Below are 18,310 nucleotides of genomic sequence, written 5' to 3' on the forward strand. Positions count from 1 at the left end.
ATGACAACAATGAGGAAAATGATGATTAGAGGATTGTATCTGTGCTGTTGTTTTCTCAGTTTAATCTGAGATTGATCAATAATCACTTTTTTCTTTTGTGTGGAGCATACTGCTCACTGTTGAAGCATTACTGCTTAATTAATTATTAATTATGTATAATCATCTATATAATTATAAATAATTAATATATATAATTGTGTAAGCTACTGTAAGCTATTTTGTGTCAGAGGGACTTGCAGTAATATTAGAACCGACCTCTCCTCACAGAAATCACATTTCCACGGGGTGATATGTACGGGTGGTTTTATACTCCAGCCCTCATTTATGCAGATATTTTCCCATGAATTCATAAATGGGAGAAACTATTGTTTCAAATTTCCCAAAGATGTCATAAAAACTGAAGATTGTCTGTAAGTCAGAAAAAAGATCAGCATGCTGTTGCTGTCTAGTAGATTGAACAGAAGAGAAGTTTAGTATCTCATATGTAACCTCTGTATGTGCTGACAGGTTCTGGTCTGCAGATAAAGACATCATGTACATCAACATCAAATACAGTTTGTCAACCACTGGAGGGATTCTACTGTATGGACTCCACAGAGGACGGCTGTGTGAAAGCACTGAAACACACAAGCTGTCAACCAGGACAATACATCAGACAAAAAGGTTGGTTTTCTCATGCTGACTTTAAGATTATAGTTGTAGTTGAAGTTTTAAATGGGAACACCATGACCTGACAAACAAGTTGCTTATTAAAGCTGCACGTATTGATTTCTGTCCACTAGATAGCAGGAAAAAAGCAGCTCAATAATTCTGTAGAAAAAGTCACAACTGAACACAGACCAGTCAACTTGTTGCTGTTAAATGGAACTTTTGCACCAGTAAAACCATCGTAGTTGATTAGTGACTATGTGCAGTATATGTGAAGTAAACATGATTTTAACAAATAAAGGTACAAACAAGGCCTGTGTAAAAACCTAAGATACTATCTTGGCTTCTACACTTATTCATTATAAATTTCTCCTGAGAAATGGTGTGACGATGAAATGAGTTTGTGTTTTCAAGATTCAAGTATTTGCATGAAGCAGTGAAGCTGATGACATTTGGATCATTGTAGTTTTCTCTCAAACAGTAGTTTGGTTATGAATCTGATTCCATCGTTGCTCAAGAATGACAAGATGGTGAAATATAAAAACTTGTCAACAATCATTATTAAACAAAGGACTATTATTGGATGTGTGATTTTCAAGTGTCAGCTTCAGCTTCACTGAAATGAAATCAGACAGATGTGATGACAGTGATGATGTCATATAACACTGATGACTTCATAATATGTAAAGTGAAGTAGTTTCAATGTGTATATTTGTATTTGTGCAGGAACAGCTCTCAGGGACACTGAGTGCACTGACTGCAGTAATGGAACATTTTCAGATGGGACATTTACATCTTGTCAACCACACACACAGTAAGTGAAGCTTGACATCAGCCGTGGACACAGCTGGTTTCTAACAACAGCAATGAATTAGTGGAATCTATAAATGTTCCTGTAAAAATGTCCCTCTGTCATTCCAGATGTGAATCACTAAAGCTTCAGCTGATCAAACCAGGAACTGATTCAGCTGATGCTGAATGTGGAAAACAAAGTTCAAAGGGGACAATAATTGTGATCTGTGTGATTGTAGGGCCTGTTTTATTAATTGTCATAGCTGGATTAGTTTGCTTTATCATAAAGAAGAAATCAGGTAAGATTTGTTGTTATTTGTATTTAGACAATACAAACATTATCATAGTTTTGATGGATGATACTTTCTGACAGGTCATGACATTGTTGATTAAGACTTTTTTCATTGTTTTATTATAGAAAAAAAGGAAAATGCAGACATTCCCATAGAGGTATGTTTGTTGTCTCTTTTTAACACTATAATGAATGTACTTTAGTAGATGACAAAGCTCAGTTTACCAAACTAATTAAATCATGTCATTAATCTCTTAATATTTCATCAAAAAGGAAACTGGAGATGGAAGCTGAGAGAGACTAACCAGATGCTAAACAGTATCAGGTAAGACAGCAGTGTGTTTTCTCTTGAAATGTACATTGACTGATGACTGTCAGGCTGAGCTACACTCTGTGATGTCTTTTCAGAGTCTCGAGCAGTGGCCTCTAAGATCCTGGTGGCCTGAGGGAGCCTCTCAGTTCTGGCCTGCTGTATCTGATACTTTCTTCCCAACTGCAGCAGGGAGAAAAGGCTGTTATCAGGATGGTTGGGATCCTTCATGATTCTCCTACATACCACAGTTCAGCTGACAATAATGACATTTTATATGAATGCTGTAGGCTGACTGTCGGGTTTTGTGAAACTATTAATTTCTTCATGGAAAGGCATAAAGCCCTCAAACACACGCCAGAGGAGACGCTACAGGGACCGCTGCTAGCAGCTGGCACAGAGAAGACCTTGGACTTGGCTGAAGTGCAGATTCCTGCCTTCACGTCTAAGGATCTGCACTGTTTGCACCTAAATGTTTGCAGCCTACGACCAAAGACAGATGAAATCTGTGTACTTGCATGTAAAGGTAATGACACTATATTGTGCTTTACTGAAACCTGGATAGACTCCATCAGAGGCACTGATGTGGAAATTGAAAACTTTTCAATCATTCGTAAGGACAGAGGGAGACGAAGAGGAGGAGGAGGAGGAGGAGGAGGAGGAAGTATATATGTGAGATTGAATATAGAATTTAATGCAAGAGCTGATTTAAATAATGATAAGCTTGAAGCAGCTTTGATTGATATTTTACTTACTGAACCGATACTGACTGGTGCTTTATATAGAACTCCTGACCAGAGGAACTTTGTTGTAATTTTACTGGATGATGTGAATATTGATATTTTGAATGAAAATGGTTCACTACATAATGCACTGTTAAACTTCCTGAAGACATTTGGTCTCACACAATTAATAAATGATCCTACTAGAATTAGTGAACACAGTCAAACTGCTGTTGATCTTATTATGGTATCAGACAAATGCCAAATCTCTCATATTGGTGTCATTGTTTATGGAATCACTGATCATTTTTTAACCTACTGTACAAGGAAAGTTAGGACGACCCCAATGAACTGTCACAATTCTATTAAAAGTAAAACCCTTAGAAGGTATGATATTGATAAATTCAAGAATATGCTTAAGAACATGGATCGGTGTAACAGTATGGATAGTTGTGATGTAGTTAAAGCACTGAATCACTTCCAGAGTCATTTTCTTCAGGTTTTAGATAAAATTGCTCCATTAAAAGAGGTGAAGATTAAACTGAGAACTCAACATTGGATAAATAAAGATTCTAGACACTATTTATTTGAGAATTATAGTAATAAAAGATCATAGAAGAAATAAAGTGCCTGATTTTTATATTAAATACAAAAATCTTAGAAATAAAGTGCAAAGAATGGTAGACGAAGCCAAGAAGTCTGACTTTAGGACAAAGGCAGAAGAATAGAAAAATAATTCAAAAAAGTTGTGAACAACCCTCAAGTCATTAGGGACCAAGGAAAAGCTTAAATATAAACATGAATATCAATCTATATAAGCTGTATAAAGTTATGGTTGTAGAGAGCTTTTCAGTAAAATCCTGGAAAGAGCCTTTTATGAACAGATTTTGAAATATGTTAACCAGTTTAATATTTGATATATGATATCAGTCAGGTTTTAAACAGTCTTACACAAATGAGACTTACATGATTTATTTAACCAACCTCATTAAAAAGGAAGTTGACAGTGGAAAGTATTGATGCTCAACCTGCAAAAAGCCTCCGACACAGTGAATCACCAGATATTAATGTAGAAACTAAAGGCAATAGGTTTTAATAGAGAGGCCTTATGGGATGGATACAGTCACATCTTTCCTGTAGAGTCTAAATGGTTGATGTAGGAGCAGAGCAACATTAAACCTGCTAATTATCTGAATAGTTTTTTAAAAAAAGAGGTGAAAAAAAGGATCCTGAGTAAGTTCACATAGTAAAACATCTTTTTTAGGACAGGTGTCTGTACCTGTGTAGTTTTTATTATTTTCATGATTGTATAATTTTTTATGTTTTTATTGTGTTGTATTTGTGTAAAATTGTATATATTCATGTCACTCCTTTCTCCCGACTGTCTGTTAGACTTCAGGACAGCAATGGAAATAAATCATGTGACTTTATTGTGATTTCCTGATGAATTTTATAAACATTCTGTGTATAATGAAACTACTGATCTGTCTTTATTTGGCCAATTTTGAGGCTCCATTGATTCACAACACTGTTCCTCAGTGTTCTTCAGAACATCTTTAATTTCAGGATGTAGATCATTTGTCATTATCTGATTATCTTTTGTTAAACTCACTGACTAGTGCTCAGTCGAACAGAGTGATGGCTGAAATCTGCTGTAAATATCAGCTCCTCCTCCCGCTGACTGATATTGATTTCCTGCAGAAGTCCTTTCACTTTTGTTCTGAATAGTTTGTTTAACAAAAAAACATTGAACTAAATGGCTCAAGACTATATGAAGCAAGGAGTTAACGTGTGACATCATGTTTTCGTCGTTGCTGTTTCTGGTAAGTGTCACAGATTAGTTGAATTTGTCTGATAATAATTCTGAGCTCCGTCTTTTCTGGAGGAATCTGACGCCGTTTTATCACTAAATACGACACATGAAGTACGACAACAGTCCTCAGCTGTTTATTCCACATGGTGTCGCCACTTTCACGGTACAATAATGTGTTCGAGTAAAGGAGTAAAGTTAAACCACATGTGACGGACAGTGTTGTCTGATGTTCATGAAGGTACCAAACTAACATTTATCGCTAAAAATAAACTACAGTTTCAACTGTCACACCCAGTTTAAGGAAGTTCACCAGTCCGCACTTCGTCAGTCATCCTATTGTCGATAACTACATATTTAACACAGCAGCTGTACAAAATGGGTTCAATAATACTTAATCTTGAAAAAAATATAGGATGTGTTTATTTGAATTGGGATGAAACCATATAGTTGCTTCTCTTTTGTTGACTTCACATGACTCCATTATGAACCATATTTCACCACAGACTGACTGATATTCATCTCATACTGCAGGGTCACTTGGCTCATTTATGTCACTCAGCTCCTAAACACAAACCAAGCATGAGGATTGTTTTTTCTACAAGATTGCATGAAATGTGTTGTGAGATGACACTGTCTAAAATGCGTGTGCTGATTCTCTCGAGGGAAAAAAAAAACATTCTTTGTTTGAATTGTTTGTTTCGTATTTGTTGTAAATATTTGCTTATTGCTTTATTTGTTGGACAAGAAAAACGGAAATTATTGTATGCTTTATTTAAGTGCTGTGGGAATGATGGGATTCGAGTTCGTTCGAGTTATTCTGTATAAACAGAAACGATTTTGTGTTATTTTGTTCAGTAAAGTCTATACTATAAAAGCTGATGATTTTAAAACAGCTGTTTTTAAACATTGAGGCAGATTGAGGAGTTTATCTTGTATTTACACCTCTCTAATACCAGTGTGACGTAACGAGGCTGGTTTGGGGCGGTCAGGGGATTATTGACAAGGTGAAGTGCTGAACACTGACTTTTAATGTATAAATAATGACAAACTGCAGACTCCTGTAAAAGAATTCATAGTGACAAGAGGAGGACAAACCAGTAGGGTTGCTTCTCTAAAATCTGAAAGATAGATAGATGGATGATGGATTGCCAACAAAACATACTCATCATGCTGTAATGAAGAAGACTTGACACTAGTGATTGAGACCATAAAATTGTTAGGAAAGTGTTTACTGAGGTAATAAATCAAGTGAGAAGTAGGGTCATTTTCTCATAGACTTCCATACAATCGGACTTTTTGCAGCCAGTGGAATCGCCCCCTGCTGGCCATTAGAAAGAATGCAGGTATAAGGCACTTCCTTATTGGCTTCACTTTTCAGGCCGGGAGCACCAGTAAAATCATCGTAGTTGATTAGTGACTATGTGCAGTATATGTAAAGTAATCATGATTTTAACAAATAAAGGTACAAACAAGGCCTGTGTAAAAACCTAAGATACTATCTTGGCTTCTACACTTATTCAGTATAAATTGCTCCTGAGAAATGGTGTGGAGATGAAATGAGTTTGTGTTTTCAAGATTTGTCCAACATAAAACTGTCTGAGAGTTTCCAGTGTGGCAGCTACAGGGTGACTGGAATACATGAGTGGGAGCAGAAGCTTAGCTTCTCACTATTAGCTAGAACTCCCCACCTCTTTCCTTCCTTCTCTGTCTGTCCTTTAGATCAACTGCAGGTGTGTTTCGGCTGCAGATGTGTAAACATCATCTTCATACCTGCTCTTTTTTACCCTGAAAGGAAAGAAAGACTGTGGTGAACTTTTCACTCTGCTGTAGCAGCTCCCAACAGTCTCTCCTCATTAACTCTATGCTATGATTTGGTTCTTAACACAAGGTCGACTTTTTTGAAGTAATCTGGAGCTTTCAGCCACATCTAGTGGCCTTCATCAGTGAATTTATCACTAAAATCAACAAACTACAGTTTTAACTGTCACACGCAGTTTAAGGAAGTTCACCAGTCCGCACTTCATCACTTCGACAACGTTTTCGATAACAAAATATTTAATAAAAACACAGCAACTGTACAGAGTAGGTTCAATAACACTTAAAATTGAAAAAAATGTAGGACGTGTTTATTTGAATTTGGGTGTAACCACAGTTGCTTCCCTTGTTGACGTGACCTGACTTCATTATAAACCACCATTTCACCACAGACTGACTGACATTCACCTCAAACTGCAGGTTCACTAGACTTATTCATGTCTCTCAGCCCCTGAACACAAACCAAGCATGAAGATTTCATTTCTATTTTTGTTTTTTTCTAGATGACTGAATGAAATGTGTCATGAGAGCTTAAACTTTTAAAGTGTGACGAACATGCGCAAGCTGGTTTATACTAAAAATCAAATAAATTCTTCGTTTAAATTGTTTGTTTCGTATTTGTTGTAAATATTGGCTTATTGTTTTATTTGTTGGGCAAGAAAAAATGGAATTATATTATGCTGCATTTGAGTGCTGTGATGGGATTCAAGTTATGCTGTCAGTAATTATGTTAACACTGTTCACCTTTATAAATCAATTAGTTGTCAATTAGTTAATTAGTTAGTTAAACAATTATTTACTGTATGTCAGGATCACTAAATACACTTGAGCTTAAATTAGTTGTTGAAACTATCTTAACCAGCAGTCATCCACATTTACTTTATTCTGTATCAACAGAAAAGAGAAAAGTCAAGTGTATCATAAAAACACATCTGGTCATGTGACACTGGCATCATGTGATCTGACATTTGATCTCATACATATGAGCTGCAACAGAATCTGATGGAAGGACTGAGGAATGTTAAGCAGTAGTGATTGTCAGTGTGCAGTCACACATGTTAATATGATAGTGACAGAATTTTAACATTTTTCTTTTACTGACTGATGTAGATTCTGTTGCCTTTAAAGTTGATAAAGATAAAAAAAAAAAAAAACACAGATATTTGTGTTATTTTTACTCTAAAATATAGTTCAGCAGTTAAAATAAGTAGAAATATTTTTTTTGTTCATTAAGGAGAGAAATAAGACTCCTTCATTAGTAGCATACTTTTTGAAGGTAAAATGATTTATTTTATACTTTTCATGCATTATTTGGTGCCTTTGCCAAGATAAAAATCATGGTCAGAATGCACCAAATTGCACCATTTAAAATAAATAAATAAATAAAAAATTCTGGAGGGGCCATGCCCCCAGACCCTACTAGGTGACCTTTGACACTTGTCATACAGCCTGAACAGAAGCAAAAACAGTTCAGTCAAACTGTTTTTACTCTTCACAGATAATAATACTGAAAGTCTTCATTGGACAGATCCTCACATGTCATCCAGCAGAGTACCTAACAGCAGGAGGATGCTGTCCTAGATGTCTTGCTGGTAAAATCTAACTGAAACATAAAAGCAGGATGTTTGGCAGCAACGATACTTACAGAATTGATCACTTCTTGGCTGATCAATACAGTTTACTGCTTGTTTATAAGCAGTAAAACAAAGTGATGCTTTTTCTGACAGCTGACTTTTACGTAGCTAAATGATCCTTGTTTCTTAATTCAGACATGACAGAACATTTACAGAAAGATACAATGCTTGTACAATATTTGTCACCTGGTGAACAAGAGGGATCAGAGAGAGAAAAGCAATTATTCAAAATATAATGTGAATAATATGATAATTATAATGATAATAAATTATTTCTTCTCCACAGGAAGTCGAGTTGAAACAGATTGTACAAAGATCAGTAGTACATCCTGTCTGCCCTGCATTGATGGAACCTACATGAATCATCCCACTGGACTTAAACAGTGTTTTACCTGTGGAAACTGTGATTCAGGTAGATTTACATTCATATTATTGGCAGATATTTAAGCCTTAGTATCAATTTAAGGCCAGTAAGAAGGTTTTTTACTGCAAGTCTCACTGTCAATGCTGTAAGAAGTGAATAAACTGTCTGGTTGGCGGCTTCATTATGAAGATGCAGAGACTCAGCATGACGAGTCTACTGCCTTGAGACAACTTCCACAGTGGAAATTAGAGCCTAACAAGCAAGTTTCCCAATAAAACTGTAACATTAAATTTCTACATGACAACAATGAGGAAAATGATGATTAGAGGATTGTATCTGTGCTGTTGTTTTCTCAGTTTAATCTGAGATTGATCAATAATCACTTTTTTCTTTTGTGTGGAGCATACTGCTCACTGTTGAAGCACATTACTATACTAAGCTCATTATTACATCATTATAATTTATATATATTAATTATATCATTAATTATAACTGCTTAAACTTACTTACTTACTTACTTCCAAATTCTGACGTTGATGTTGAAGTTTTTTCTGTTTGGTTTTGTGAGCAAGTTATCAGCTGAGACTTTGGTGTCGTTTTAAACAGCTGTGAGCTATTTTGTGTCAGAGGGACTTGCAGTAATATTAGAAGCGACCTCTCCTCACAGAAATCACATTTCCACGGGGTGATATGTACGGGTGGTTTTATTCTCCAGCCCTCAGTTATGCAGATATTTTCCCATGAATTCATAAATGGGAGAAACTATTGTTTCACATTTCCCAAAGATGTCATAAAAACTGAAGATTGTCTTGAAGTCAGAAAAAAGATCAGCATGCTGTTGCTGTCTGGTAGATTGAACAGAAGAGAAGTTTAGTATCTCATATGTAACGGCTGTGTGAAAGCACTGAAACACACAAGCTGTCAACCAGGACAATACATCAGACAAAAAGGTTGGTTTTCTCCTGCTGACTTTAAGATTATAGTTGTAGTTGAAGTTTTAAATGGGAACACCATGACCTGACAAACAAGTTGCTTATTAAAGCTGCACGTATTGATTTCTGTCCACTAGATAGCAGGAAAAAAAGCAGCTCAATAATTCTGTAGAAAAAGTCACAACTGAACACAGACCAGTCAACTTGTTGCTGTCAACTGGAACTTTTGCACCAGTAAAACCATCGTAGTTGATTAGTTACTATGTGCAGTATATGTGAAGTAAACATGATTTTAACAAATAAAGGTACAAACAAGGCCTGTGTAAAAATCTAAGATACCAACTTGGCTTCTACACTTATTCAGTATAAATTGTTTTCATAATCTACTTTTTTTTAAGTAATCTGGAACTTTCAACCACATCTCATGGCCTTCATCAGTTCATTTCCACCTTTGACAACCTGTCTTCAAATTTGCCTTCTTTCCTGTTTGGAACAGAGGTGTCGTTGTGCGTATGTAAAGTTAGACCTGCATGGACCACAGTCTACCCTGCCAAGACACCACTACACCACTGGTTTGAAAGCCTCATGCTTCTAGAAGCTGATAGTGTCTGACCTCCACTGATGGAAGTCAGAAATTATTTTTATGCATCACTGAGTGGAAAGTGGAAGGACGGTTTGTTAGCATAGCTAGCATTTCAGTTGTTGGTCCTGTGCCCACTGGCCTGTGCCTCACAGCAGCGTTCAGATAGGACATGGTGCCACAACAGAAACGTCTGATTGGTTGTTTATGTTTTGGACTTTGTCTGGCGATTGAAACGTAGGTGAGTCACAGACAGCAGCCGTTCTGATCCAGTCTTTATCTAGTTAGGAAGGTTTCTGTTCCTGTTGTAATAGTCATAGAGAAAGTTGGCTCTATATGGTGAAGGTGAGGAGCCTGACACACGTGCAAGGACGTTGTGGACAACATTGATTCAACAGCAGACAACGAAGAGGAATTTTGCTCTTTCTGTCAGGACAGATTTGTTTTATTTAGAAACAAAACCATAGTTTTCTCTTCATGAATCACTTTCCTTGTTTTCATGTCATAACTACCTTCACCAGACAAAATGGATGTTACATTGGTCAAAAGACAAAAGTTTGAAACTCTTAAAATGAAACTTATACAATTTCTTGACAATCTAGTTGTTTACTGGCATGAACATATTAGCATAAATATCTTTAGTATTGAAAGTATTTGCATGAAGCAGTGAAGTTGATGACATTTGGATCATTGTAGTTTTTTCTCAAACAGTAGTTTGATTATGAATCTGATTGAATTGTTGCTCAAGAATGACAAGATGGTGAAATATAAAAATTTGTCAACAATCATTATTTAACAAAGGACTATTATTGGATGTGTGATGCAATAATAGTCCTTTGCACACACACTGTGCACCTGGTCAGAGGATAAAACAACCTGGTAACAAATGTCAAAGTCAGACTGTTCTGTCAGTGAATGATCAGTGATGGTGAGTAATCTCAGATGTGTCTCTTTCTCTAAGGAACCAGCAGCACTGATACAGTGTGTGACAACTGTCAGCCGGGCTATTTTTCACAGGATGGTGTGAACTGCACAGCTTGGACAATGTAAGACATTTTTCTATTCAATTATTCATTGATTATTCATTAATGTATTCTCTAAAAGCACAAAAAGCAAAGCATAAGAAGATTTTTTACCTGCTATATAACACTCTGATCATTACAAGTGTGCACTGGGTTTTTTGCATCAATGGAACAAATCATCATGCATGGGAATATTCAAGACATTGCCAATTAAATTCACTTCAATTAAAAAAACTTCATTCATCTCTGAGGAGCAACTCATGAGGCAGGCATAGTAAAAGGATATACAAACAGGACATATAAGACAATGCATGATAGACAAACAGTGACCATGTGACAGAGATAGAAATAATATAAGAGTCTTAAGTTGGGGGGGTGCTGTGGCAGACCAAAAGGTGTGGGGGTTAGTCCCATTCCATTGGAATCCAATAACAAAGAAATAAAGCAGTCTTTTACTTTTCTCATCCAACAGTTGCTCAGAAACTGAAGTGATGGTCAAAGAAGGAAACCAGACAAATGATGTCATCTGCAGAAGTTCATCAAGAAATCACTACTCTTTATTTTCACCATTGTTAATGGTTTTCTCACTAACACTTGCCTGGCTTGTGAGCAGAGGTTGGTGCTTGGCTAATATCCTCCTCGCCTCCAGTGGACTCAACTAAAGCTCACTAACTTTTCGTGCTAATATTGTGCTTTATTTTGGATGTCAGGCAGGTGAATAACAACTGATATGTGCAACCTGTCAAGTTATTCTTCATAAATACTTGGTTAGAAAGTTCACTAGGAATGCACTGATCCAAATTCTTCTCTACTGATTTGATTCCAGTACCTAAACCCAGAGTATATGCCAATACAGAGTACTGATCCAACACCAGGACAGTCTTTGTTACACATTTAACATCTGTATACTACCTCAGGAAGCCACTGGGACCATTCTTAGTAAGTTAACATGAGGCTGTAACTGCTAAACAGCTTCTTAACTATTGTTATGCACTAATGTAGGGGAAACCCTGGTGCAACATAGAAATGAGACTCCCCTCTTCCCAACTCCCAAGAACCACCAGCAACAAGGATTACAGTCCTCAAAAGTATTTATTCACACAGTTGATCGGGGACATTTTGGCTTCACACACAATTATACTAAATTATCTACTCAAAACAAAAATAAACCAAAATACACATCTCTTCCTGTATACACACTTGCAAGATACATTTTACAGTATTTCACAGGAGAGTCATTCACAACGTGCTGGCTAGAAGTGGAGAGAGGAGGAAGTCAACCTTTAAACCACTAGCTATTAGACTGGAACCAGTCAGCTCTTTAACTAACCACACATGTACACTTCAGGTTTCAAAATAAAGGTCTACCACTGCCTTCACATTAAAGTGTATTTATGGTGAAGCACATTTAGGAAATGCATGTAAATGTAGTTAAGTACACCCTGGACTCAGGGAAAATGATAGCCAATTCAGTCTCAAAGTGTACTAATCTATGAATTTGGGACTTTGATTAATAATTAATTTAATAAGTATAAACAAAATCACCATATCAATAGCTAGTTAAGGTTGAAGGATTTGGAGTTCTTTACAGAGCAGAGGATGGCAAAACTCATTCTTGTGCAACATTAAAACAGACAACAGGTATATCCAAAAGCATTTATTTAACAAAAGGGTAAAAGCAACACACAATACTAATCTAGCTAAATGTACCTATATACAAGTGTGTGTGTGTGTGTGTGTGTGTGTGTGTAGGGAAGACAATAGCAAGATGGCTGCAGTCACCTGGTGACTGAGAACATGGCATGCCAACAATTTGGCTGATAAAGGGAACTGCAGAGATAAAAGGCCAGACCATGTGGTGTCTTGAACCACATGTGCTGCCTGAACCAAAGTTCGCCAAACTAGGTTTTAACCTCTTAACTGTGTGGTTCTCTATTCAAGGCCAATTGGTGTAGGCTAAAGGTGCCAGGTTAAAATGAGGTTAGTTGCATGCAAGGCCTAGTTACTGGATGTAACATGTGTTAAGCATGCTAACATTAACCTAGCGGTCTGGCTATGCAGTAACCTGACTATAAGCAACAAGGACATCACAACAACAGTTCAATGTATAACCTTAACCAAATCAATACACGTACAGTACATTGTTTGAGTTAAACATTCTTGCTTAGCCGGACTATGCTTCACTGTGTTGCTAGGCTATGCCCAGTTGTTACCAGTCCATGAAGGAAGAGATGCTTTGTGGCGTTCTGCTTTCTAGCCGGTGAACCTGTGGGTGAGTCAGGCTGAGAAGGCTTTGGCTCTGAAGCTGAAAGATGCAGGCGTTGCTGGGGAGAGAGCACTCCAGTCGTGCAGAGGGCCCCAGTCACTCCTTTGTGTAGAGTTAGCGGCAAGCTAACTCCATTTCGCGGCTCCTGTACTTGTTAAACTGGCCAGCAGACTTGTGTGTTAGCTGCTGGCACAAGGAAACTTAGTTTCTGAGTCTTAGGCAGGCTCTTGCGTCTTCTGCCGTAAAGAAGAAAGTGTGTGTCTGCTGTGAGCAGGCCACACAAGAGAGCAGAGCAGAGAGCAGCAGAGAGCTGCTCCAGCAGCTGCTGGAGGTGTGAAAGAGAGCAAGGAGCTGCTCCTGCTGCAACTCGTGGAGAAAAGAGAAAGATAAGAGAGGAATCTCTAGTTTTGATAACCTGGATCCATGGGTGGAGCTTCACATTTTGGGTGCGAACCCCCAGGGCTCAGGTTTCTTGGAGGCTTGAAACATATAGTAAACTGTGGTCCAAATGTAGTCCCAACATCCCCCCTTTGGTCCTAGGATTGCACCTGATGTGTGATCCTGGGAGCACAAACATACATGTACTGTATGGTCCACAGTTGAAAGAGTTCATTTGTCAGTTCATTCAAGTTTGTAACATCTGGGCAGTGGTTAACACTATCTATCTTGGCTAAGCAAGAACAGTCAGAGTTACAAAACAAAAGCATGATAGACAACAACAAAGGCATAGTCCTAAATAACATAACCTGGGTTTCTCATTACTCTTTGGGTTAGTGAGAACAGGAATGTTAGTGGTGTGACTTTGTTAAGGTGAGATGCAGAGAGAGTGGCACCTAAAATGATAAAGCCATTTCTGGAGTGTCCAAGAGTGTTTGTTGTTTCACTCATTGGATCTGATGACAATACTGACTACTCAATGTAGTACTCAGTCTGATCTTGGCAGACCTTACAATTTTGTCCTTCAGGCGAGTGTAGCTGCAGAAGGATGTCATCATATTTCCAAAAATCCCAAAGTCCTAATGGCTGTATCGTTGTTTGTTTGGCACTATGTCCTAAACTTGTGCTGGGTGAGGACATGTGTATGACTACTTCTGAAAGTACCTAATCAAGTGTCCTGAGCTAGTATTTTGCAAAGTGATCCTATTGACAAAATACTACCAAGGAGTTGATCCAATTGTACTTGCAAAGTAGGACAGTTGTGTCTGAGCTGAATCAGAATTTAGGCTTTCCTCAACTAATAGCAGGCTGTCTGGCTATTACTGAGTTTAGAATAACTGAGGTTGCTACTGTTGCTAACAAACCCAAGTGTATCTATGTAACTGCAGGAAAATTAAGGCACGGGTATCTGTCTTACTGTCAGTACAGGGGTGGACTGTGTTGCTGTCTAGAATTGTGAGAAGCGAGCTCTAGAGCTCTTGTGCCTTAAGTTTCTAACTTGTGGCTCAGGGCTGTAACGCTCCGTGTAGCCAGAGGGAGAGAGACATTCAGAGGCACTGTCACTGTCTGATAGATGGTGACCATGTACTGAACTGTGGTCAGAGATGCTGTGGTCATCATCTGATCTGTCCATTGTCTGGTCACACTTCTGGGCCAGAATCTCTGCGTATGGCCTTCTTAAGCTTCTACTGTGTGAATGCCTATCTCGACGCAGTTGGTGGGCATGGCGTGTTGTGTCGAATTGTTGCAGAAAAAATGTATCAGAGCAAAAAAACTCTCTCTTAATAATAAAAAGGGAGTCAGAGGTCCAAACAGCAAAGTGTTCTTTTATTGCCGGCAAAAAAGGGGAACGAGTAGCACCTTTTACAAAGAACCAAATCGCTCCAAAGGTTTTCCTTTGGGGCATCTGTTTTTATGTCCTTGGGTCGGCTTAGGCCACACCTTATCATCCACCCTCCCTAATTTTTGACCAATTATTATGTTACTTTTATCTCTGTCACTTGTTGTTGGTCAAAACTCTTCAAACCAGGTTTTTGAGCTGTTTCAGGATATATCCTGGCCCACATAATTCTACCTGATTATATCCAATTTTTATATATAAGTATTGGGAATCATTTTACACCATTATTGCCAAGTTGTCTTCTGGCCTTTTATTTTTATAAGTTATTCTAGTCATTTTACACCCTTATTTCTTGATCTCCTCCAGAGAGTTTTTTTTTAAAGGTGAAGACTTTAATGCAGACCCCAGCAAAGTGACATGTAATACAAACACACTCAAATTTCTCCAGTGTATGATTATGATTCTTCTACTGTGCCTCTATACGTACAGTGTGATTAAATATGGTTCATGAGATTATAACTACACCAATACAAATTGTATCCCACTAGCCCTTATTGCTTATAAACTTATAAAATCAATCTGCATAGCTTAATATTGTCTTTAAGCACACCAATGACATTTAATGAAAATACACCACAGGCGCTTATGCTCAGTGTCCCTATGCTGCCTTTTGTCACCCCCCTTTGGACTGTTATGAGGGTGATCTTTTGAGGCAGCAGACCTGTATGACGCTTCAGTGTTTGAGCTGGCAGGCTCAATTGTTTTCCCTCCTGCTTTGAAAGTGACAGCAGTTTCCCAAGCCACCTGTGTCATCTTTCTTATCTCACGCAGTGAGGGGTTACCTTGGTGCGTCATAAGTACAACGTGAGTGCGTACGCATGGATGAAGGTTCTGCAAGAATATGGACTTGAAGGTGAGGTTTTCTTCTAATCCTGGTGCATTCTTGCCCTGGAAGTACGCATGCCTCAAACGTTGGTAGTAATCCCTGGGAAGCTCACGACGGGAATGTTTAACTTGGAGGGCTGCAACCATTGATGTGGTCTTGTCAGCAGTAAAAGAGAATTCTTCTACTAGTGCTTGATGGAGCTCTTGGTAGTCATTTCTGATTCTGGAAGGCTGTGATTGGATAAACTTGTGTACAGCTTTAGAGCTGGTTTTCCACACAAGTTTAACTTTCTCACTTTGGGTTGCATGGGGCAGGTCAACTAGATTGTATTCTAGTTCTCTAAAGTAATCTTCAATGTGGTGATTACAGCTGTCTGGGTCAAAATGATCAATGTCCTTAGCTATAAGCTCAAGCACTTTAAGGCAGGGACACTGTGAAGTCATTTCTGGTGAAGACAAGACTAAACTAGAACGATCATGGACATGTGCATCACGTGCTACAATTCTCTCTGGTTGAAGGGCAGGGGCTGAACAACTGTTATCATTTTCCTGATAGTGCAGAGGAGAGGCTGAACAGTTCTGGGATGTCCTAGTCCCCCCTTCAAAAGGATGAGCACGGATGAATGTGTCATATATCGGTGGCTGAGAAAAACACTGGGCAGAATATCTTCTAGAGGATAAACTACATGTCTCTTCAGTGTCTGTTTCAGAGAGATGGGAAGTCAGGTAGCTGTTAGCTCTGTCTCTCAGTTGAGGTTGAGAAGCTGACTTCATCCCCAAGAACTTAGGGTCAGTTGGGAATTGTTCCAATCTTCTGAGTGGAGAGGGAGTTAACATTTCATTATGGGAGGAGTGTGAATCGGAATAACCAGAATCACATTGGCTGCATGACTGTAGTGGGGCAGGACGTTCTGACCTAAGCCTTAACAATTCCTCCTTGTGTGAGCAGAGATTTAACTCTGCTGAGTGCAGGTCTTCTAAATAGCGCATGGCTTTCTTATTGGCCAACTGAACCTCGTGGAGGAGGCAAGCATTTTGCGCTCTGAGGAAATCTACCTCCTTTTCTAGGGCTGCTTTGCTCTGACAAGCAAGGCTGGTTTGCCTGTGGAAGTTCAGAAGCAAGCATAACAATGGGTCTTTGGATGCGGTCTGTGCATCATTCCTGTCCTTGAGTAGCGAGTCTATCTCTTTCCTGCACTCACTGAAATTCAACCTGCTGATGAATTCTGGGTAGCCAGGTTCTAGGCTCTGTGCTAGGGAAGAAATAAACTGCTCTACACAGGGGTTCTCCATTGTTGGATCTGGAGCGGAGGATTAGATTAACAGTTGACTAGTAAAACAAGACAATGTGGTTGGCTATGGTGTTGCGTGGCAGGCACTTTGTTGTGTGGTTTGGGCAGTACACTAGCCTAACCAAACAATGTTGTGGCCTACACTATGGGCAGTAGCTTCCTGTGGAGGAGGGGTAGCTACGGCACCGTCTGGTGGCTCTAGTGGGCACAACAGATTTCAACATGCACTAACTGAGATGCAGGGCAGTAACAGTCAGAGGATTGTTTCTTAAAGTTGACTCAGGCTGGAATGCATGGCAGTAACAGCTAGAGGATAACTTCTAAGTTTCACAGGGCTGGTAGCACGCTGTGGCTCTATCTCACAGGCTCTATTTCTTACTCAGGCTGGAATGCATGGCAGTAACAGCCAGGTACAAGCTCTCTATGTGTCACAGGGCTGGTGGCACACTGTGTTTTAATTAACAAGGGGAGCACTTGAATTAACAACTAATTCTGACAGCTTGACTGGATGGCATTGAATGTGTGCTATTCGAATGCTGAACCAAAATTCTTACACTTCCTACAGAGTAGGTTCAACCTGAGTGGCTAGCAGCAACAGCAATCTCTTAGTTTAACACTACGAGGGCTTAAAGTGGTAGTTATCAACAACTCAAGATTTGGGTTACCAATTGCTTTTACTAAAATTGATTTGAAAAAATCAATTCTCCCAACACTTCACTTGTTTGTAAGTACAGCTAGATATCTTCTCCTGTGGCAGACTGGTCGTGTTAAATATGAAGACTTTTGGATAGTCTAAAGGTTTTAGATTCCAGAATTTTGGTACTGGCCAAAATTATGCTGAAATTAATATTGCACAATTATGAATAATTGCCAACAATACTCTGCCTCACGCCGGGCGCCATTTTGTTGGGCCGTGGCTACAAGTTTGGCTATCAGCAATAATTAACGATTATCAAAGATAATCGTTAATTATTAAAATAATAATAACGGGGCACCACCCTGGACTCAGGGAAAAAGATAGCCAATTCAGTCTCAACGTGTACTAATCTATGAATTTGGGACTTTGATTAATAATTAATTTAATAACTATAAACAAAATCACCATATCAATAGCTAGTCAAGGTTGAAGGATTTGGAGTTCTTTACAGAGCAGAGGTTGGCAAAAC

At 38.5% G+C, this 18,310-nt stretch overlaps 2 protein-coding genes across 3 annotated transcripts in view; both read left to right on the forward strand.

The window, feature by feature from the left end:
- Nucleotides 1-4,222, forward strand: part of LOC121909983 (tumor necrosis factor receptor superfamily member 14-like) — a 124,899-nt gene extending 120,677 nt beyond the window's left edge. Inside the window, exons 5-10 of one of the 2 annotated variants that reach the window (XM_042430884.1) lie at nt 508-663; nt 1,375-1,462; nt 1,570-1,739; nt 1,859-1,890; nt 2,006-2,057; nt 2,141-2,991. In XM_042430884.1, coding sequence (XP_042286818.1) covers nt 508-663; nt 1,375-1,462; nt 1,570-1,739; nt 1,859-1,890; nt 2,006-2,026 — 467 coding nt within the window. In that variant the 3' untranslated portion in view covers nt 2,027-2,057; nt 2,141-2,991. Of the gene's footprint in view, nt 1-507; nt 664-1,374; nt 1,463-1,569; nt 1,740-1,858; nt 1,891-2,005; nt 2,058-2,140 lie in introns of both variants that reach the window. The other variant, XM_042430883.1, reaches the window with a different exon arrangement.
- A 190-nt stretch (nt 4,223-4,412) lies between these two features.
- On the forward strand, nt 4,413-12,266 carry LOC121909988 (tumor necrosis factor receptor superfamily member 14-like). The gene is made up of 6 exons (XM_042430893.1): nt 4,413-4,587; nt 7,891-7,984; nt 8,313-8,438; nt 10,864-10,948; nt 11,397-11,539; nt 11,927-12,266. The coding sequence occupies exons 1-6, from the start codon at nt 4,564-4,566 to the stop codon at nt 12,217-12,219; spliced, it is 765 nt and encodes a 254-aa protein (XP_042286827.1). The 5' UTR covers nt 4,413-4,563; the 3' UTR covers nt 12,220-12,266.
- The last annotated feature ends 6,044 nt before the right edge of the window (nt 12,267-18,310 follow it).

This window comes from Thunnus maccoyii, chromosome 13, assembly GCF_910596095.1.
Source record: "Thunnus maccoyii chromosome 13, fThuMac1.1, whole genome shotgun sequence".
Taxonomy (NCBI): domain Eukaryota; kingdom Metazoa; phylum Chordata; class Actinopteri; order Scombriformes; family Scombridae; genus Thunnus; species Thunnus maccoyii.

Excerpts from the sequence above, each read along its gene's own strand:
- LOC121909988 (XM_042430893.1), top strand. The coding sequence starts at position 4,564 with ATGTTTTCGTCGTTGCTGTTTCTG. Across the intron at positions 4,588-7,890 it reads TTTCGTCGTTGCTGTTTCTG|ATAATAATACTGAAAGTCTT; the intron begins GTAAGTGTCACA and ends TACTCTTCACAG. Across the intron at positions 11,540-11,926 it reads TGCCTGGCTTGTGAGCAGAG|GGGAAACCCTGGTGCAACAT; the intron begins GTTGGTGCTTGG and ends GCACTAATGTAG.